At 40.6% G+C, this 20,114-nt stretch overlaps 3 protein-coding genes across 4 annotated transcripts; all 3 read left to right on the top strand.

Moving 5' to 3' along the window:
- Window positions 1-370: 370 nt before the first annotated feature.
- Window positions 371-6,386, top strand: LOC105040156 (SPX domain-containing protein 1). Its single transcript, XM_010916559.4, has 3 exons — window positions 371-821; window positions 1,504-1,627; window positions 5,715-6,386. Exons 1-3 carry the CDS (start codon window positions 546-548, stop codon window positions 6,161-6,163), a joined length of 849 nt encoding a protein of 282 aa, XP_010914861.1. The 5' UTR covers window positions 371-545; the 3' UTR covers window positions 6,164-6,386.
- Window positions 6,387-10,166: 3,780 nt separating this feature from the next.
- LOC105040157 (peroxidase 25-like) lies at window positions 10,167-14,005 on the top strand. Its single transcript, XM_029263074.2, is given in 5 exon segments — window positions 10,167-11,802; window positions 11,805-11,908; window positions 12,250-12,429; window positions 12,563-12,725; window positions 13,329-14,005. Coding segments are annotated over 5 exon segments (975 nt in total). The 5' UTR covers window positions 10,167-11,702; the 3' UTR covers window positions 13,757-14,005.
- Window positions 14,006-15,264: 1,259 nt separating this feature from the next.
- LOC105040158 (heme oxygenase 1, chloroplastic) lies at window positions 15,265-19,991 on the top strand. Of its 2 annotated transcripts, none has more exons than XM_029263075.2 (4): window positions 15,265-15,830; window positions 17,205-17,428; window positions 19,449-19,556; window positions 19,679-19,991. In XM_029263075.2, the coding sequence occupies exons 1-4, from the start codon at window positions 15,407-15,409 to the stop codon at window positions 19,745-19,747; spliced, it is 825 nt and encodes a 274-aa protein (XP_029118908.1). In that variant the 5' UTR covers window positions 15,265-15,406; the 3' UTR covers window positions 19,748-19,991. The 2 variants fall into 2 exon arrangements, with proteins under 2 accessions (XP_029118908.1, XP_010914863.1); XM_010916561.4 differs by having other exon boundaries at window positions 15,269-15,830; window positions 19,714-19,991.
- The last annotated feature ends 123 nt before the right edge of the window (window positions 19,992-20,114 follow it).

Raw genomic sequence — 20,114 nt, 5'->3', positions numbered from 1 at the left:
TCAATTGACTGCAATGCAAGGAAGAAAGAGGTTTAATTATCGGAGCTGCTGATAAGTGGAGAATAATAAGCGATGAGCCAAGTCGAGGTAGGAGTCTCGGCTTGGCAAACTTGTTAGATTGACTTATTTTATAATAAATAATTAAAAGCTAAGGCAATGAAAAAAAATTCTATAGTGGCTGCTGTGTTATTTTTTTATTAGCTCAGTCTGTTTATTGGAGGCCAAGTCTACACAATAATTTCTTCACGGCTTACGTAGATGCACGTGGCGCACCCGAGCTGGAGGTGTGGCGGTCCGGATGGATGGAATTATGGAAATGCCCCGAGAAAGGGAATTAAAAACCCAAATATCCTCTCCCCCTCTCCCTCCCCCGAATATTCTCTCTCCTCTACTCGAATATTCTCCGCTCCCTTTCCCCTTCCCCTCCCCATCATCATATCACCTACTCTGCTCCTCCTCCCCGTTCCATCCCATCCCATCCCAAATCTATCCATCGTTTCCTATCTGTATCTTCCGGTAGGCCGTCACATCGACTTTTTCTGGAGATGAAGTTTGGGAAGAGCCTCAGCAACCAGATCGAGGAGACGTTGCCGGAGTGGAGGGACAAATTCTTGTCCTATAAGGAGCTCAAGAAGCGCCTCAAGTTAATCGGCGGCGGGGATCGGCCGGCCAAGAGGCCCAGGCCGGCCAATGATGATGGGAGCTCGGAGGTGGCGATCACGCCGGAGGAGGAGGGTTTCTTGACGCTTTTGGAAGCCGAGCTCGAGAAATTTAACGCCTTCTTCGTCGAGAAGGAGGAGGAGTACATCATCCGCCAGAAGGTCTTCCTCCTCCTCCTCCTCTCTCCTCTTTTTCTTTCTTTCTTTTCTTCTTTCGAAATAAACAAATAAGTAAATAAATCTATCCATCTTGAAAGGAAGGATGAAAAAAAGAAAGCCGTTTTTGGATCTTTTAAGTTTTAAACGACGGAGGCGAGAGATCAAACCATCGCTACCCCCACACCTACCACTTTCTTATCATCGAATTTTCTCTTGTTTTTCTTCCCCTCCCCTTCTCCTATTTATCGTCCACCATCACCGTTCTTCTTTTTCATCAATTTTTTTTCCTGTTTTTGTTAAAATTCTGCTAACTTGCGTGCGTCGCGGGGAATATTCCAAAGAAAGAAATGGGCTACGAGGTTTCCTCTGTGCCTGCCAGCTGGCAGACGTGACGCGGCCGTCTGCCGTCTCCTTAAACGGCATGGCCTGTTTCTTTCCGTTTGTCTTTTGGCTTGGCTTTTGTTCTCCTTCCTTCCTTCTCACGTGGCATGTGGTCGGTGGGGTCCGCTTCTCTCAGTTCAGTTCCTGTATGTATTGACACGCGTATTGAACGTGTCAGTTCATTGATGGTGTGGGCTGCCGGCTTTGTATCGTTATTTGTCGTTAACCACAGTCTAGGCTTCATTAGAGGGAAAAAAAAAACTCGCAGTGTAGCTAATGGCGTGGTAGTGCTGCGGCGTTGCAGGAGCTGCAGGACCGAGTAGCTCGAGCGGGGTCCGAGGAGGAGCTAATGGAAGTGAGGAAGGAGATCGTGGATTTCCACGGAGAGATGGTCCTCCTAGAGAACTACAGCGCCCTCAACTACACTGGTACGAAGTCCCCGTTTTCCTGTCAACCTTTTTATTTTTCATCCATTTTTCGTCGATAAAGCTTGTTACAATCGCCACACCAATCATGCATCTCACACCTCCTCCCTCCTCAATTAAGTTGTAAAACAAGCTAATCTAATTATGATGCGCTCCTTTATATATATATATATATATATATATATATATATATATATATATATATATATATATAAAGAAAAAAAAAAGATTTATAAGAATTACCTAATATTTTATTGTTGTATGTTGCGATGTATTTGATACGTAATGATAAAGGTTAGTTTGGCTACATGATCGTGCTATTGTTGTTGCAACATAAAGTTTCATAGGCACTAACATACAGGCATAAAATTTATTATTTTTTCCCTTCTGAGTGGACCTAAACCACATCAATGGCTTATTGCTTGACACCAGAGTGACCTAGTTAGATTAGTGGTGTGATAACATGCAAAAGACACTGCCATGCAGTCATTTCTTAGTAACTTAATTTTTAAATCATAATTTATGAATTTAAATTGTGAATTGTTTGTAGACTTGATGGTTGTTGTACTTGGACAGCAGAGGAGTTGAGCTGTCGCATGTCAGACAGGATGCAAGTCATAAGTTAACCTGTCAAATCTTGATGAACTTTCATACTAGGAAGGATCACCTAAATTTTATGAAAATGTTACGTAATCTACTGTGTAGCCTTGTCTTTGCAGATCAATAGCCTGCGACTTAACATGGTATAGGCTATTCTTTCTTTTTTTCTTTTTGGCCAGGGGGCAGGGGGTTGGGGGCAATAGAAAGATTACACATTAGCTATGCGACTTTGTTATATGAAGTATCTTGTTACTGTATTATAGCTCAAGCTTGATTAAACAGATGGGGAGATTCAGACCACATCAGATTGGTATGTAAAGTGAAGCTGTAGCTGGAGGTACACGATCCCATGAGACATGGTCTTAGTACAAGACCTATAACTTATTCCATACTTTTGAAAAATCTAGAAGGTGGTTCTGATTGCACAAGACTGACCAATCATTGAATAGTACAAGACCTTTTGCTGCTATTGATTGAATTGAGCCTAGTTTGTTAAGGAAGCTTCTTTCGTTTCTTTCCTTCTAATAAAATCCAGATTATTGATACAAAATAGCATAAGAATAATGGGTTGGGTTGATTTGGAGAAGCATTTGCACCTCCAATCCAAGCACAGGTCTTCGAAAGTTGATTGCGGATGAAGAACTCCAGTTGATATGCAAATAGACTTCTGAATATGTGATCCACAGTTTCAGAAGGATGATTGCAAAAAACAAATCCACCTAAATATATACTCATCTTTTCCCCAAGATTATCTCTAGTATTTAGATTATTTTTCCTACATAGTCACAAAAAAAATCTGATCTTAAGAGGGCCAGTGAGCTGGCAAATCTGCATTTGATACCCCCAGTATTCAGAAATTGGTGGAAGGATGAAATGGAGAAGACCTTTTTGTTTTCCAATTTTCACATCAGCTGATCTGAGTTTTGATTGAGGGTGGCGGAATGTAATAGAGCTTGTAGCTGGTTCAATTTTTCTTGAATGTAATGATTAGCACCTGTGGCCTTTTAATCTCTAGGTCAATGATCTAGAATTTAAAAATTAGCAACCAGCCTATTTTTCTTTCTATTTGTAGTCTAAAGCTTTGGAATAGGATCATTAGCAGTGCATCACATATCCAATTATCAAAAGAGGATGCTTTGTCTATTTCTATGTTGAAAACGTGCTTTATTCCAAAAGGCCAGAAACGCACTAATCACGCCATGCCACAAATTAAAGCATCAGTTGCTGTGTCCAAGTGCAGCTGTATATTTTTTTTGAGAAAAAAGAGCTCATGCATTTTTACGCTTACCAAGATGAAGCAGCATATAGAAGGCATTTTTTCCTAAATGACTAGCATATATGTGAAAAAGGTGTCCTTCATGTTGAACTTCATTAAAATTGACTGAAAGGTTTTCAGATGTTGCTAATATGCTGGATATGGAAGACCTCACTGGTATGAGGTAGTTCTAATGTGGAATGATGAAAGTAACGAGTATGAACATGCCTGTAATTTTTCACCTGTTTGAGTGTCAATTAGAAACTGTATCAGGTGTAGCTTAAATCTGTATTTTTCGAGCTTAATTTAATAATATTTTTTTTGGTAAAAACAACTTTATTACCAACAAAGTAGAAGAGTGCTTGCAGATTTAGTTCACATATACAAGAACAGCTAAGAGAATAAGATACATATAGTGCACCTAGAAGGTGATGAAATGCACAAAAAAGGATAATATACAAAGGATAATACATAGAAGAAGAATTTCTTAAGAAGATCAGATAGTGATCAGAAGTTCTGTTGATCCCAAATATAAAGGCCAAGTAACCATTGAAGAAGTTCGCAACCAGTTGGAAGATAATGCCTCCAAGGACGAGGAAAAGATAAACTGATCCCATAGCAATTGTATAACAGGTTGACCCATCGGATATAAGTAAGCATTAGTGGCTGTTGAAATATGAAGCATAGACTTTTGTGCCACAGAAAACCAGAGTGGCATTTAACCTTGCAGCAGCAACAAAACAGGCAATCACCAAACAGGATCTCTGTCACACGATAGTAAGAGATTATATAAACTGCCACCAGAATATAGAATGTAGAAGCATGGCAGCAAAGATAAGCAGCAGCAGGAGTTAGAAGATATAGTGAACCAGCAGAGAATTGATACATAGGCCAAGTAGGCCAGATGACATGATACAGCAAATGGTACAGGGAGTGGCACAGCATGCTGCACATATAAGTAGAAGTATGAGATAGAGCCCAAGCATCGGTAAGACAATATAGTTCCATATGTGTAGGGAGGCACATTAAATGGGACATAAACCAACACAGACAAGTTGGGAGAACTGCAACCGATAATGATGAACACCATAGGCATCTTAAAGATGGGGACCAGAGAATGCAAGCCAATCTCTTGGAACTATTGAGGCAAAGAAAGAACGGTTTACTTCCTTCTGTATTGAGTATCACCTGGGATGCAAATTCTGACCACTTCATGAGTATATGGAAATGTATGCAGATGCGCTTGAAATGGTGGGGTTGCTGTTGAAGATGATAGAGCCTTGTTGTTAATGCCTTAGCCAGAGGAAGCCACCAGAGGAACACATGTTGAAAGTGAAGCCCACAAATATTTGAAACCAACAAGCAGTCCTGCAGTGTATAGAGGAGCAGATATCCACAAAGGAACTGAAAGATGTATAGGCATGCTTTTAAATGCGATATATAATAATGAAAGTAAACGGAAGCCTGGCACAGAATATATAGGAAAAATGTAATGATTAAAGGAAAGGCCAGCATCTGAAAAGGCAGCCAAACAATTGAAACCTGCAACTGGCATTTTTGAGGTGCTTCGAAGCATAAACCAAAGGTACCATTCTCCATTTTCCTTAACAGAAACCTGCAACTGGCATCTTTGAGGAAGCTACCTTCTCTCATTTTCCTTCCTAGTTATATTTGATTCTTGTAGAATTTATGCAATCTCAAATTTCAGTCATGTTCAAACTCATCGATGGATCAATTTGGCAATCTTAAATTGATAGTTTCTCCATTTGATATTTCATAAAATGGTCGAATATTACATTATGTTTTCTTCAATTCTTAAAATATGTGCTGCATTTATTCTTTATTCTTTTTCATTTGAGAATTCTGTAGCAAACATTAGGGTTCTCCGAATCTCATAACTTTTATGCCCTTTAGGGTAAAAAAGTGGGAAAACTAGTACCTCAATTTGCACGGATGACTACCGGACTTGTATCTTGCTATTTCCCACCCAAAGCCGCCAAATCTAGACGGCTGAATGGGCTGTTAAACGACAAAAATAAATAACCTCTTAGAGTTTATAGTGCCCGCTTTGACGTTTCTCTCTCTCTTTCTAGTAAGCGAGACACAAGTGAGAATTTTATCTTTTACCACATGATACTTTGCTTGGCAACCGTGGAAACTTGTTTATCCCCGGCCAACTCCGGCAATTAGTTAACAGTTGGGAGGCTGACGTTGTTGGTTCTGACATTTGAGCAGGGCTGGTGAAAATACTAAAGAAGTATGACAAGAGGACAGGGGCTCTCATCCGGCTACCCTTCATCCAGAAGGTGCTCCAGCAGCCATTCTTCACCACCGATCTGCTGTACAAGTTGGTGAAGGAGTGTGAGTCCATGCTTGACAGCCTCTTCCCTAAGAATGAACAACCCTCGGTGTCGGTGGAGGACGACGGGGAGGGAGAAGGTGGTGGAGAGGAGAAGCCATCGAAACCGGGTTCATCTTTGGTCAGAGTGGGGATTCCAGAGTTGGAAGAGATAGAATACATGGAGAGCTTGTACATGAAGAGCACTGTCGCAGCATTGCGCGCGTTGAAAGAGATCAGAAGCGGGAGTTCCACCGTCAGCGTTTTCTCGTTGCCACCATTGCAGAGCAGCGGGCAGGAGGAGAGGTGGAATGAGATCCCTGTGGTTGAACAAGTGGCGAAATGATCGTAAACTCTGTTCCTGGATCGTTAGCTTCAGTAATTCTTGCTTCGGTTTTGACCGGAGATGGGACCATGATCTCCCTTCTCTCTCTCTCTTCTTTTCTCGATTTTTCTGCTTATGTGGTTACCTGTATTAGATGCAAGATTTCTAACAGATGTAAAATGTCAGAAATCCATATGCACGTGGCAGAATCTGAGAATAGTTTTATGACTTGTCATTCCCCTGACTTCTTTGTGTTTTGCCGCTGATGTTTGATTAGTTTTTTCACGTCATAACACGTGCTGTTCGTTGGCATGTCCATGAACGACTCCGCTCTGTTTTTACGTTAGTTTCTTATGCCCTGTTAGAGCATACGATTTGGACCTTTCCGTTTATCTTTTGTGAATGAACAGGGTAAGCCATCCTTGCGTTTTCATGGAGTTGGAAGATCCAGATCAATGCAGTGATATCCTTTGGACTCCTTGCTGTCTCGACCTATAACTGTCTGTTTGGATGTTCAGGTCCAAAATTTCATCAAATTTATGGATTTGGATTGGTACAACTAGAAAAAAGAAAAGCCTATGCTAGGTTTATATTTTCAGTTTAAGGTTTTTGGAGTGAGCTGGTTTGAATTCGATGGAGAGAGAATATAGTTTTGGATGGTTACAGATATATGTTTAGTCCAATCTCTAATTCAATATTTTTTTATATCTATATTGGTCTAATTCATGATTCATATGAAATTTTAGGTTCAGCAAGAAAATGTGCATGGAAATTAGAGTTGAAATTGGGTTTGGGCAGGGTCGGCCTTAGCTAAGTCCGTACCTATTCAAACCGGGTTTAGGCCTAAATAGAGGATTTATTTATCTTTCGAGTCGGGATCTATTTATCTTTCGAGTCGGATTCGGACATATTTTTGACCCCGTCCGAGCTCGAGTCTAAATTTGGGCCCGATCAAAGTCCGAATATTCAGTTCAAATATCATTTCATCTTCTTCTATAGTTACCATTCCAGCACAATCCATGATGGCAAGGGAAAAACCTAGGCAGAGAGGATGGAGTTCGGAAGGAAGGCTGCTAGGAGGCAAGCGAGGCCAACAAAGAGCTTGTTAGGAAGGAAGTCGATGGGGTTGGGGAGGAAGGTGAGGGCATGGCGAAAGGAGTCGGTGGTGCAATGGAAGTTGTGAGCATAGAGGGGGTGGCAGAAGAGGTCGGCGATGTGATGGAAGTGATAGATGTGGTAGACGAGGTGGGTTGCTGCAACGATAGAAGCGATGACGAGATGGATTGTGGCAGCGAAGCCAGCAAGACAGGCATCGATGATGATGACGCCGAGTTGGATACTCATTGTAGAGGGAGAAGAGGAAGACTAGAAGAGAGTGCGTGATCGGAGAATAGGAGGAGATATGGGGTTTGGGCGGAGTAAACAAGGGGAGAACAGGGGGAGGAGAGTCATGGGGTTGGGCTCAAGCTCGAGTTCGATTTTGGACGGTCTCGGTTGGGTTTGGATAAGATTTGAGCTGGGGTTTGGATCTTAAATTTTAAAATATTTTTAAATTAAATTTGGGTAAAAATATGACTCAATCCAGTGCGGTCTATCTTCAGTCTTACACGGAAAATTTGTAATATCCAGTGGCTATATGTTCCTCCAATTAGCTATGAGCCAGCAGGGGCCAAGGCAAACATTAAAATTTTGATCGTGTGATCACCGTGCCTCTGACCTTTACATTGTAACGGCAACGGCATGCTCGGTCTTTCTTTTCTCCTTGGGATCTCAACCGTGGCCAGGTCCGTCCGTCCATCCCTAGGCCTGAGACGAGACGAGCAGCATCATCTGCCTCGACAAGACCGATCCCCTACCCCAATGAAGCAAGGTAAAAGCTTTCTTCTCTCTCTTCATCTTCCTGATCCCATGGAGTAATGGAGGGCGAGGAGGTAGCGTTTTCTATTTGTTGTTATTATTATTATCATAACAATCTGAAATTAGAATTTAATTTCTTCTCCCCCTCTCTGTTTTCTGGGTGCTTTCTTTTGTTTCTCCCCTTATTTTCCCTGGGTCGTTATCTAGTCCAGAGTCCAGAGTCCAGAGTCTGCTCTTTTCTAGGGCTATATTCTTTTAGTGGCATCACAATGGCCATCTTGTAAGCATTTGGTTCTCTTTGGCTGCCTGTTGCAATAACAACTTTCTTCTTATTCTTTTTATTTTTATTTGAAGCCCATGAGTGATAGTTTGTTGCTGGAAAAACATTCACATTCTTGCCTCCCAAGTTGGTTGAGCTTCATTTAGTGCCTTCCCGAATCAATTTCTGTTCGTGCTCTGCTGCTTTTTGAGTTTTCCTTCGTTGATAGTCGATATGTAATTCTGACCGAGACAATTGGGTATAACCGAAGCTGAACTCAGCGCCTAATTCCATTGTAGAGACTAGAACGTTAATCAATGATCGGTTCATCTTCTGTACCATAGTCCCACATCGCTTAGATTGTTTTATTAACTATCCTTCATATCATAGGACCAGCTATAGATGGGCTGTCATCGAGAAATGGTCTCTAAAGATTATTAGGAAGTAAATTTTTCCGATTAGCCTAGTTTCCGGTCCGTCGTTGCCCTTATTTTTTTATCTAGGGTTTCACTTTCACGTTTTCGTTTTTCCTTACTTTTTCTGAAAGATTATTAGGTTTCGGGAGTGACGGCTGGATAAATCGGTCAATCCACCCAATTCGTAGAGACGATTGAATCAGATCTTCAGATCGTTGGAGGCATGTGGATGAAGATCTTGCGTCTTTGTCTACATAGGTTCCTTTGATCGAAAAATCCAAGAAATCGAGACTTTAAGGTTTCCAATTAGTAGTTTCATCCATTATTTTCTTCTCCTATTTGTTAGGTTCAATATTCTCATCACATCCAGAATATGACTACAATAGGAATCATCTATAACAGATGGATGCAATTCACTAGCGTAAGTAGACCGATCAACAAAATCAGATGCCCCCCACCGATCGATGTGCGAAACCAGCACTAGATCGAGGCAAAGCTGACCCGCTACCAACTCTGTAACGATTTCTCATCAGGCTTTACTTTAGGGTTTTGCTAGCTATGCTTAAAGTGTTCGATCATATTCCTGCACTTTTGAACTTTGCGCACTCAAAAGCATGCTGATCTTTATTGTTGAACTCTCCATCTTTCTATGACCTATTACAAGCCAATGTAAGACATCGTCGATCAGATCTATTAAAGGCTTATTCCATTCTGTGGTTTAGCTTTGGTACCTTTTTTTTTTTTTTTTTTTCATTTTTCATTCATATGTGATATTGCCCCTCCAAAGATGGTAGATTAGGTCAATCCTGGACTCTCAAAATTTGTTTGGAAAACATCATTTCATAAGAGTTCACTAAGCTGCATGTGTTAAGGTAATGAAATATCTTCCGTGATCTTATAACAGACAACTAAAGATGTTCCCATACTTCGTAAAGTTATGGCCCTATTCCAATATTCCCCTGATTTATTTTAGATGAAATTTTAAATCCATTCGAGAGTCTTCAGAATGACCTTGAATTTTGCTTTACAGAACTTACCTGCCTTGGTAGTGAGCAGGATCTAGAACCTTGTAGTATTCCACTTATGCACATGGAACATGTTCCAAATCTTATTGCATTGAGGGTCATATGCCGGACCTGTATTTGAGGACAACTTGGAAGCAAGGCAAGGCAGGCTTCATACGTTCTACCATAATCAAATGACATGTATCCTACTTTACTAGTCAGTTGCCTGGAAATCTTTACAATTTGATGTTTCTAACCCACTTCCGCTCCTCTTATCGTAAACGCTCATGAAGTAATTCAAATGAATGCTTGTGACTTCTATGCCCATAGTTGGTAATTTTTGTGGTGGTTCATAACATTATTTACCTTTCTGACTCTGAAAGATGCACAGGATGCGGTATTCGTAAAAAGTGGAACTTGATCAACTGGATTGACGGCCGGTCTCCTTCAAGGCTACGTTGAGATAAAACTGCTGCTACTCTGTAAGAAATAACCTTAACCTCTTGTTCTGCTTTGTTAGGCAGAAAGCTGACTTTTGGTGCTTATTTCACCAGCTAGGAGTTCTTCAAGCACCATATTCAAGTCATAGAAGTTTCTCTCTCTGGATTCTAGGGCAGCAACCTCTGCAAGATATTCCTTTTTCTCCTATTGATCTCCCCATATCATTCCTTGTCAGGTTGCTAATTTAGTTATTGCACCATCAGCATCATGTGCATACTTGGACAATTTCCTAACGCAAAAAGACCGAAGGGGACGTGCATGCATGCTAGATTGTGGTGCACTTGTGAAAGTATCATCCCACTATCTCTGTGTGTTCCCACACCTTTTTCATAAGCAGTGCAAGAAGCTTGTAGGACCTAACACTTACCACCATGTGCTCAGATCAAACTCTATATCAATTGTTGATGTCTATTCCTTCGAGATATTCATAGGTTGCAATTTTCTTTGTTTCCACATTGCTAAAATAGTTAAAGGCTCCAGTAGGCCCACCAGATAGCTCTTAGATGTTTGTTTGTGATGACTGTTGGATACTGTTTTGGACCACGAAATGATTTAAGTGTTTCTGCTCATTAACAAGAGACTGATGGCAACTCATCTTTTCTGATGCCATCTTAGTAAATCTTCTTGCTGGTTCTTAAGGCAAAAAGAACTCTCCTGTTTATCTATCCTCCTTTTAGATTTAACAGGGGATTGAGATGCCTGAGTGAGATGATAATATCTTTGTTGTGCATATGCATATCGACAAACATGTGTGTATGGAGGTGTATTTGCATGCATTCCTCCATGCTAGTGTTTCTATTTTCTTTTTCTAAATAAATACTCTATGTGTGTGTGTGTGTGTTAGAGTGGAGGCCAGGAGTGGGGTGTAGTGGCTGATTTAATGTTCCTACTGAAATTCTTGTTTCTGTGAGAAGAAAGAATAACTACCGCCCAGTTAATGTTCCTAGTGAAATTGAGAACTTAATAAAATAGTATTGCAAGTGTGCTCTTAGTATACCCCATAATGCATTATACGATATTCTGTTTGCATTTTTAATGTACCAATTGAGACATGGAACCTAAACACCTACCAAAAGATTTAGAAGTACAGTTATTCTGATGGGGTGTGGGACAAGGCAATCAACTTGATGCATAGTGTTAAATAAAAAAGCAATGTGGAAGTGCCCTTGGGTCTTAGACTCTTTGGAGACTATAACGTGGTTTGGAATAAAGTTGCACCATTCACAATATGAAAGCACTATAAACTTCAAGCAACTCCACCACACAATGTTCCACACAATGCCTCGCAGTGATACATTATCAAGATATTGAAGGAGTTAGAAAAAGAGAGATGCTTCACTTACGCTGGCGCCCAAGTCAAAGACAGTGTTGTGCTCCACTATCCCCAGCAGAGGGAAAGATGAAGGAAAGAGCGGGTGGAAAATCAACTGGAATGCCTCTATACGAACATTGATCTCAAGGGATATTGGTATCAAAAGAGCATTACCTGGGTTTATACAAATCCTTAGCATATTAGCACTGAAATGGCTGCCTTGCTTTGGATATTTCTACAGATGTTGTTCATGGGGTTGTCGGTCCAAGCCCAAGGAGGTTTGAAGATGGGGTTCTACTTCTCTACTTGTCCAAGGCTGAGGACATCGTGAGGTCCACTGTTGAGAAATACTTCAACAGAGACTCTACTATTGCCCCTGGTTTGCTGAGGCTTCATTTCCATGATTGTTTTGTTCAGGTTTCACTTCATCTTCACTGTTCCTTTCATCTTGTTGAGCTGCTTCTATTCACCAAGGCGACGCTGCTGAGGTTGCCAATTGCCTCTATGCTAGCCTGGAACATTAAAACCTTCAGTTCCTTACTTGAGCATGCAGGCAAGGGCATGGTCAAAAAATGATTTTTATTTTATTTTTTTCTTCAGATTACTTTCATTGAGGGCAGGTGCTTCTGATTAGAAGAAGAGTCTGAAGACCTTTTAAGTTTATAGTGGCCTCGTCTAATATGGGGTGGGGATTAATCATTTGGTGTAGGTAGGTACACAATATGTTGGTGATCCATGCTCATGTCTTTGCTTTGTAGGGTTGTGATGGATCGGTTTTGATTTTGGGAGCTTCTGCAGAGAGGAGTGCATTGCAGAACTTTGGGCTCAGGGGTTTTGAAGTTGTGGATGATGCCAAGACCCAGTTGGAGGCCACATGCTCTGGAATTATCTCCTGTGCTGATATACTGGCATTGGCTGCTCGTGATGCTGTTGATCTGGTAAGAACTTGAAACTTAAAAGACAGTCCAACTCGGATCAATTACTGGCTCAGCTGCAGATATTTGCTGTGGCTAAATCCGTGCATGCCCTGCTCCTAACTAGGAGGTCACTGACATGGTGGTTTCTTTGTAGACTGGCGGACCGAGTTGGTCTGTGCCGCTGGGAAGAAGAGATGGTAGGGTTTCATCAGCATCGGAGGCGACGAGCTTGCCATCCCCTGCTGATTCTGTAGCTGTTCAGTGGCAAAAGTTTTCAGACAAAGGCTTGACAGATCACCATCTGGTGACGCTAGTTGGTACTCCCAATTCTTTCTCTGATTCTCTTGCACGCCCATCACCCTGTACAGTCCAATTGTAGAGTAAGGAATGCCGAGGCAAATAAAATGCTAGAACAACAAATACCGCATTAGTCTACCATCACAGCATCTCTTAACGTCTTAATGACATACAACTGTTAAATAAATCTTGATCTCTTTTATGGATATACATACTTGTATCTGATAACATTAAAGCATGATACTGAATCGACCAATTCATCTTACTTTTAATTTATAATTATATGGCTAACAAATAGCAGGGGCAACAATTACTATTACCGTCTTTAAGAATGCCTTAATGCTTCCTGATGGCCACTTGATTCCATTATGTAGTGACTAGTGACTTCATGAAAGTCGCAATGCATATGACACTGCTACTTAATATTCAGTTGCTTGTGTTTGTAGTGTATCAGTGGGGCCTGAAACCATTGAAAGCCGTCATGATGTTGTAAAATCTGTCAGTTAGAATTGCCTGCATTGAGATGTGCGAGCGTGTATATTATATATGTTCTTTTGACTGAGATTTTTGTGCTTGGATGTAAAATAACCCTACAATTTTTTTTCCTTGGGTTGTGTTATAAGGAGGTCACACCATTGGCCAAACTGATTGCTTGTTCTTCCGGTATCGCCTCTACAACTTCACAGCGACGGGCAATGCTGATCCGACCATCAGCCAGGCCTTCTTGGGACAGCTCCAAGCCTCATGCGTCCGGAACGGCGATGCTTCCAAGTGGGTTGCCCTCGACAAAGATAGCATGACAGAGTTCGATGTTAGCTACTTCAAGAATGTGTGTGATGGAAATGGAGTGTTGGAGTCAGACCAGAGGCTTTGGGGTGATGCCACAACTCGAGACATCGTCAGCAAGTATGCAGGGACCATACGAGGCTTGCTGGGCCTGAGATTTGACTATGAATTCCCCAAGGCTATGATCAAAATGAGCAGTATTGGGGTCAAGACGGGTGCCCAGGGGGAGATCAGGAAGATTTGTTCCAAGTTCAACCGAACGTAGAAAGATCTCTAAAATAATTTAACCTGTGCTTGCGTATTCCAGCTGTGAAGAATATGCAGGTGGTATAATAAGGGGCTAAATGAACAAAAGTGATGTTCTAGCCACCATCTTTGTGTATATTACATTCATAGGCACTTGCGCCATTGCAGGCACGCACAAGAAGCGAAAAAAGAAGTGCTATATATCTTCCACCTTGTAATGTATTGTTTCTGGTAGTTGTGTAATGCTCGGAAGTTTGAAATTTTATCAGTGATGATGGATGCAGGCAAAGTTGGTTAGGAAGAGCCCCTTCGTCAATATGAGGAGTTTATATTTTCCATATGTTTTATATTTATTAATTCTGAAAGAGAATTATCGGTGCATATTTTCGAGAATGCACTGATTACCTGGCAGACGGGTGCGACCATGGGGATAAGGTTTAATTCTGAATGCTAAATCAGTGTGGGTAAACGAATCTTGTTCCAGGATATAGATGATGTAATGGTAGTGATTCCCAAGAGTAGAAATGGTTTATGGTCACTTTGTGTGCTCCCGGTGCTAAAGGTGTATGTGATGATTCGTTCGCTTCCTCAGGAATTACGCTCCAAGCCCAAGATCCCAGTTCCTCTAATTCGGCAACTGTGAGAACTATCGGTTTTCCGGACCTTGGTAATTTGAGCAAGGATTCCACCTTTTCAGTTCCTATAACTATCCTTTTCAGATTTCTCCCATGAAGGTAAGTCACATGAAACCTCAATAAAAGACGATGCCCAACAGGAATCCATCGTTAAGTCGCTAGTTCCACGATTCGCAAAACTTAAATTTATCAAAATAAGAAACATAATATATGCCAAGTAAATATTAAACCATTTTGACAAGTAAGGTATGCTAGCATCTAATCGGCGTTAATCTCTCAAATCTATAGTGTGTGTGTGTGTGTGTGTGTGACATCTTTAATACATTATAACTAACAACAATAAATAAAGATAATAAAATACATTATAAATATCAAGAACAAATAAAAAATAAAAAATAAAATGCTTGGGGTCCCAGGATAGCAGATAAGGCTTAGTGTCGTGATGTGGCTTGCCGCACCCTCATTGCCCATGCTCGCCCTTGAATTGGATGCCGGCCTAGTCCCTTCGCCGCCGCCACCCCACGCGCGCCCACACCCCCCCCCTCCCCTCTCGGCGCACCGTCCGCTGGAAGAAAAAAAAAAAAAATTTTTTTTTGAACGCCGTATTTCGATTTCGTGCGTGAGTCAACCACCGCGGATGATATACGCGGTGTGCACCGTAAAGCATTTCTCAAAACACGTTTCGAGACTAACACGTGGGCCGTTCGTGATGTTGATCTGAACCATCAAGCAATGGTTCCAGCAGAGGGTCCAAAATGTGCCAAGTTCAACTACCCAGGCTTTGATAAACGTCAATTTCCTTTTTCTTTATTAACTTAAGGAAAAAAATAAAAAAAGAAAGAACAACTGGTCGACCGCACGCTTGTAGAGGAGGAGGTCCATAACTTTGTGACTTTGAGTCTCGCTCCTTTTCTTTATTTTTCCATTTCCCTGTCCATCATCACCTACACCTAGCGTCTACGTTCCTGTTTCTTGTTCCCCGGTTCTTCACGCTTGTTTCTCGTCTCATCGCTTTCTTCTTTTCTTCTCTTCCGATGGCTTCTACGCTACCCATCTCCCAGTCGCACGGTGGGGTGGGCCACCACAAGCCCCTCGTCTCCCTCCGCCCCCGGAGCCCCATCTTCCATTCCTGGGCCCTCCCTCGCCCCCATCTTGCCCCCGACGGGTTGTCGCTGAGGAGCCCGAGCCCTTTCGTGGTCCTTGCGGCCAGGACGGCGGAGATGCCCAGGAAGAAGCGGTCCTCCTCCTCCTCCGAGAAGGGGTTCGTGGAGGAGATGCGGGCCGTCGCCATGAAGCTGCACACCAGGGACCAGGCCAAGGAAGGGGAGAAGGAGCCCGACGCCCCCCCGGTCGCCAAGTGGGAGCCCTCCCTCCAGGGCTACCTCAGGTTCCTCGTCGACAGCAAGCTGGTCTACGACACCCTCGAGACCATCGTCCGCAAGGCTTCCTGCCCCTGGTGTAAGTTGCTCCTCGATTGAATGGATTTTGATCGATCGATCGATTGAAAATTCAATCATCAATATGATACTAAAGGATGAGATGCCATGATTTTTCTCCCCATATAGTTGGACTGGTTTGACTCGTGTTATATTAATGAGAAACGAGTTTTGCAAATTGAATCGTTATTTATTTACATCGCTAAACACAAAATCATTTTGGATTATATTTCTGCTTCCGATAGTACGCATACTAGACCATGTTAATAAATTCAAATTACAATTGTCGAAACAACTTTATCCGGAAATCTCATTTTATTCCCAGAAAAAGGGGAGTTTGAATCTTACTATTATTACATGACTCTCCATGTAATACTCTGTATCACAACCAATTACCAATGTGTTGTTGTAGGTGAGACAAGTCAATTATGTACCCAATACATGGAGTTTTGTTTTGTACTCATGATGGCTGGGTTGTATTGTATATATCATACTTTAGGATGATTACTGAACTACTGTGTATGAAATTTGAGATGTGAATAATCTTACCATAGCTTTGTTAGTTTGGTTTTCTTTTCTTTTCTTTTCTTTTTCTTTCTTTTTTTGGGTATGGGGGCTGGGGGTTGGTTCTTGAGCTGTTTTCCTTTGTAGCTTTCGTTGTTGCTAGGTCTGTGTGGTCTAGTTCAGTAAATATGTCATTCGAATTATTAATACCAATCACCATCAATGGATTAAAAGACAAAATTTGGATGGCTTACGATGGAGTGGTTTGGGTGGGTTCAACTTACTGAAGTTGGCCTTTGCTGCTTTTTGGATCCAACAGCTGGTAAACTAGCATAATTTGCCGCTTATCCTACCATTTGTATTGTTTATATACATGTGATATAATATTTGTATGCATACCAGCATATATATTCATATGCAAATGATATTATCTCTATGATGCCTTTTTCATTTTCAATTTAGTATTCTTTCTCAGAATCTTTTTCAATCCAAACTTGAGTATGCACTGCTGTATGTATGACCCGTAGTTGTAATTTAATTTGTGCTTCTCCAAGTTGTTTATCGCAACTTCAGAAACAGTACATTGACAAAAGAAGAAGATGGTCGCTTGGTGGAGGTTGTTAAAACTTTCAATTGTCTTATAGTTATTTGACTTTTTGAGTATCTAGTCAAATATAAAATTTATGGTGCTTGATTTTATGAGGGAAAGTAGTTTTTTATGCTAACATTCCCCTGATTGTTGATTAAGTCTGTGTAAGGAGCTTGTTCAATTAGTATCTGAGCAGTCTGCATGGAAGTAAGTTGAGTAGATTGATCGAAACAGTAATCAAAGCTGAATCACGCAGTTTGAATACACTTCATATCCGAACAAGATATATTTTCTTGGTTGCAGATGCTGAGTTCAGGAATACAGGATTAGAAAGGTCAGAGAAATTGGCGAAGGATTTAGAATGGTTCAAGGAGCAGGGTCATGTCATTCCTGAACCATCTTCTCCTGGGATCTCTTATGCTCATTACCTGGAAGAGCTATCAGAAAAAGATCCTCAAGCATTCATCTGCCACTTCTACAATGTATATTTTGCTCATACTGCTGGTGGTCGAATGATTGGCAAAAAGGTATGCTTTCATTTGGGTTTCACTTGAGTACTTTGTTATGATGCCTCAAGATTAATTGGTGTAACTTGTCAAAATTCAGGCATGGGTGCTTACAAAATTGTAGTTACAAGGAGGTTTCCATTTTCTTGCTCGCTGTTCTAAACTGGTTCTTAGAATATTCAACTTGAATTCTGAAATTATAAGTTTCTAATTGACTCATTTATGTGTAACCCTTCTCAAAGAAGCCGAAAACTAGAACTGTTCTTCAAGTTGTAAATAATTTACAGGGCCAGCATTGCATCTTACTTTCACATGAATGGTTATCCATAAGCACATGTGTTTCTGCAAAGCTGTTACACTGTTTGACACACAGGATGAGCAACTACTTCCATTATGAACACATTGTGGTGGAAACCTTTTGGAAAACTCCTGCCATATAAACATTGCACCTGAAGTTGAGAAAAAACAAATGAAAATCATTCAAACAGTATGCTTCAATCATTGCCAATCCATTTAAAGTTGAATAAAGAGCACTTGGTGCTCTTGATCTGAGGAAGTCATAGGGATGATGGAATCTAAAAACTTGGATGCATGCTTTGATTCCTCGAAAGCTGTCAATTCTATTTGGATGACATTAGAATTTTGACAGTAATTGTTTCTGAAATTGTGGAAATAATATAAATTGTTTGTAAAAGTAATTGTCTTTCATAAAAAGATATGGTTTTGTGAAATATTTTCTCTCTTTACATTTTTTTTTGGATATCATAGGCTTGAATCTTCATTAGAGATTTAGCATTTGTTTTTATCTTTATATATTCATAGACGCCAATTCAGGATATATATGAGATCCAAGTGTTTCCATGGCTGTCTGTAATGGTTTGAAGCCTTGCTGTGACAAACTTCATTAGTAGGCTTGATGTTGATGGTAGGTGAATGTGGTCTACCATTCCATGCTAGTTTAATCATGCTCTTTGTTAAGATAATTGATTCTTTTCATACTTTTCATAGCTTAGCTGTTACAAAGTGAATGATGCTCAACAATATGGTGATTTTTATAGGTTGTTGTGTCTAATTACTTTTTGCTCTTTGCTGAAAAACTGATGGAGGCAAACTCATTGTAATATTGATGGCATCCAACAACCCCTTGATGTTATCATTATTTTGCAAATTGTGTCAAATATAGGACTAGCATGTGATATCACTTTTTTACATTTTATCTCAATAGTCTTACGTTATAAGTTGCTAAATTTGTACCTGCACTGTGAGGTGGTTAGAAGTAATTTTCAAATTTATCTGCTATTATGAGGCATATGGATTTCTTTCTGAACAAATAATTGTCATACATCTATCATTGGCAACTGCAAGGGCTCATGGTTAGTGCTTTGTTTGGTTGCTAAGAATGTGAGAGAAGAAAGTTTGCTAGAGGGTGATCTTTTCCAGTGTTTTGTAGTGCAAAGGAAATTCGAGAAGTATATTCAAGTGAAAAGAATTGCATAAATTTTCTTTACCACCCTAAAGTTTTCCCTTTGCAAAAAATAGCAATTTGAGTAAAGAAAATCTAGAACTTGTTCTTTTTTTATATAAGATCAAAGTGAAACCGTTCCCTGTCTAACAACCTCTGTACTTGATCTTCTTAGAAAATCAAAATATAAAATATTTTTACAGTTGTTTTTTTCCTTTTTTTTTTCCATTAGAGAGAAAAAAAAAAAAGGTTCTCTCACTTTCTTTGCAACCTTAAGGGAGCGGAATGTAAAACAGCTGTGTTGGATCTGGGTCTTAGTGGTACCAAAACTGGAATTTGAAATCGTTGGGGTGTTCAGATTAGCCGTCTAAACTGGCAAGAACTGACATCCTGGAGTAATGGCTGCATGATATAATACCTATGCCCCTTGGGTAGGACTGCATGTTTTTCCTTTATGATAACAGGACAAACTGAGGACTTATTTACTATAGAAACTGTAGAGGGACTGTAAGTTGAAAATATTGGCTGCCGCCTGCATATATTATATCATGTTTAATGAACTTGGTCTCTGTGCCCTAGGTGGCTGAGAAGATCTTGAACAACATGGAGCTGGAATTCTACAAGTGGGATAGTGATCTTTCCCAACTGTTGCAGAATGTGAGAGATAAGCTTAACCAAGTTGCTTCGGTAAGACAACCTTATTTATCTTCTTGCAAGTTTGTGCTATTAGATGCTTCTGTTCTGTTGCTTTTGAAGTTCCTTTTAAAGGCTTTTGTAACTGCTGTCATGAATAACATTCATATATGTAGTTAACACGGGGATGTCTGTTTCTTGCCTTGGCCAGAGCTGGTCTAGAGAAGAGAGGAAGCATTGCTTGAAGGAGACCGAAAAATCATTCAAATATTCGGGAGAGATACTCCGTTTAATATTGTCCTAACAAGCTCAAATTCCTGTTGATCTTGTCAATTGTAAACTCTCTTTCGACAGAAGATTTGCATGGGGAAGGAGTGATCGGGTTTCTTTGTTCCTTTTCATTCACTCCTGTAATCCATGCTACTTGTCACATGCAGATGTTTCTTGAATAAATTTGTTAAACATGGAACAAAAAATATTGCTTGTCGATATGGAAGGAAAAATAACTCGTGTAGATGAAGATGATTATCTTCCATGGTATAGCTGAATGGCTTGCAGTGTTGGTTGCTGTAAGCTGTGCGAAAAGTTAGGTACCGTCGATCGTGGCATCGG

Source organism: Elaeis guineensis, chromosome 3 (assembly GCF_000442705.2).
Source record: "Elaeis guineensis isolate ETL-2024a chromosome 3, EG11, whole genome shotgun sequence".
Classification (NCBI taxonomy): domain Eukaryota; kingdom Viridiplantae; phylum Streptophyta; class Magnoliopsida; order Arecales; family Arecaceae; genus Elaeis; species Elaeis guineensis.
The sequence above is the reverse complement of the archived record's forward strand: the minus strand, read 5'-3'. Positions and strand labels throughout refer to the sequence as shown.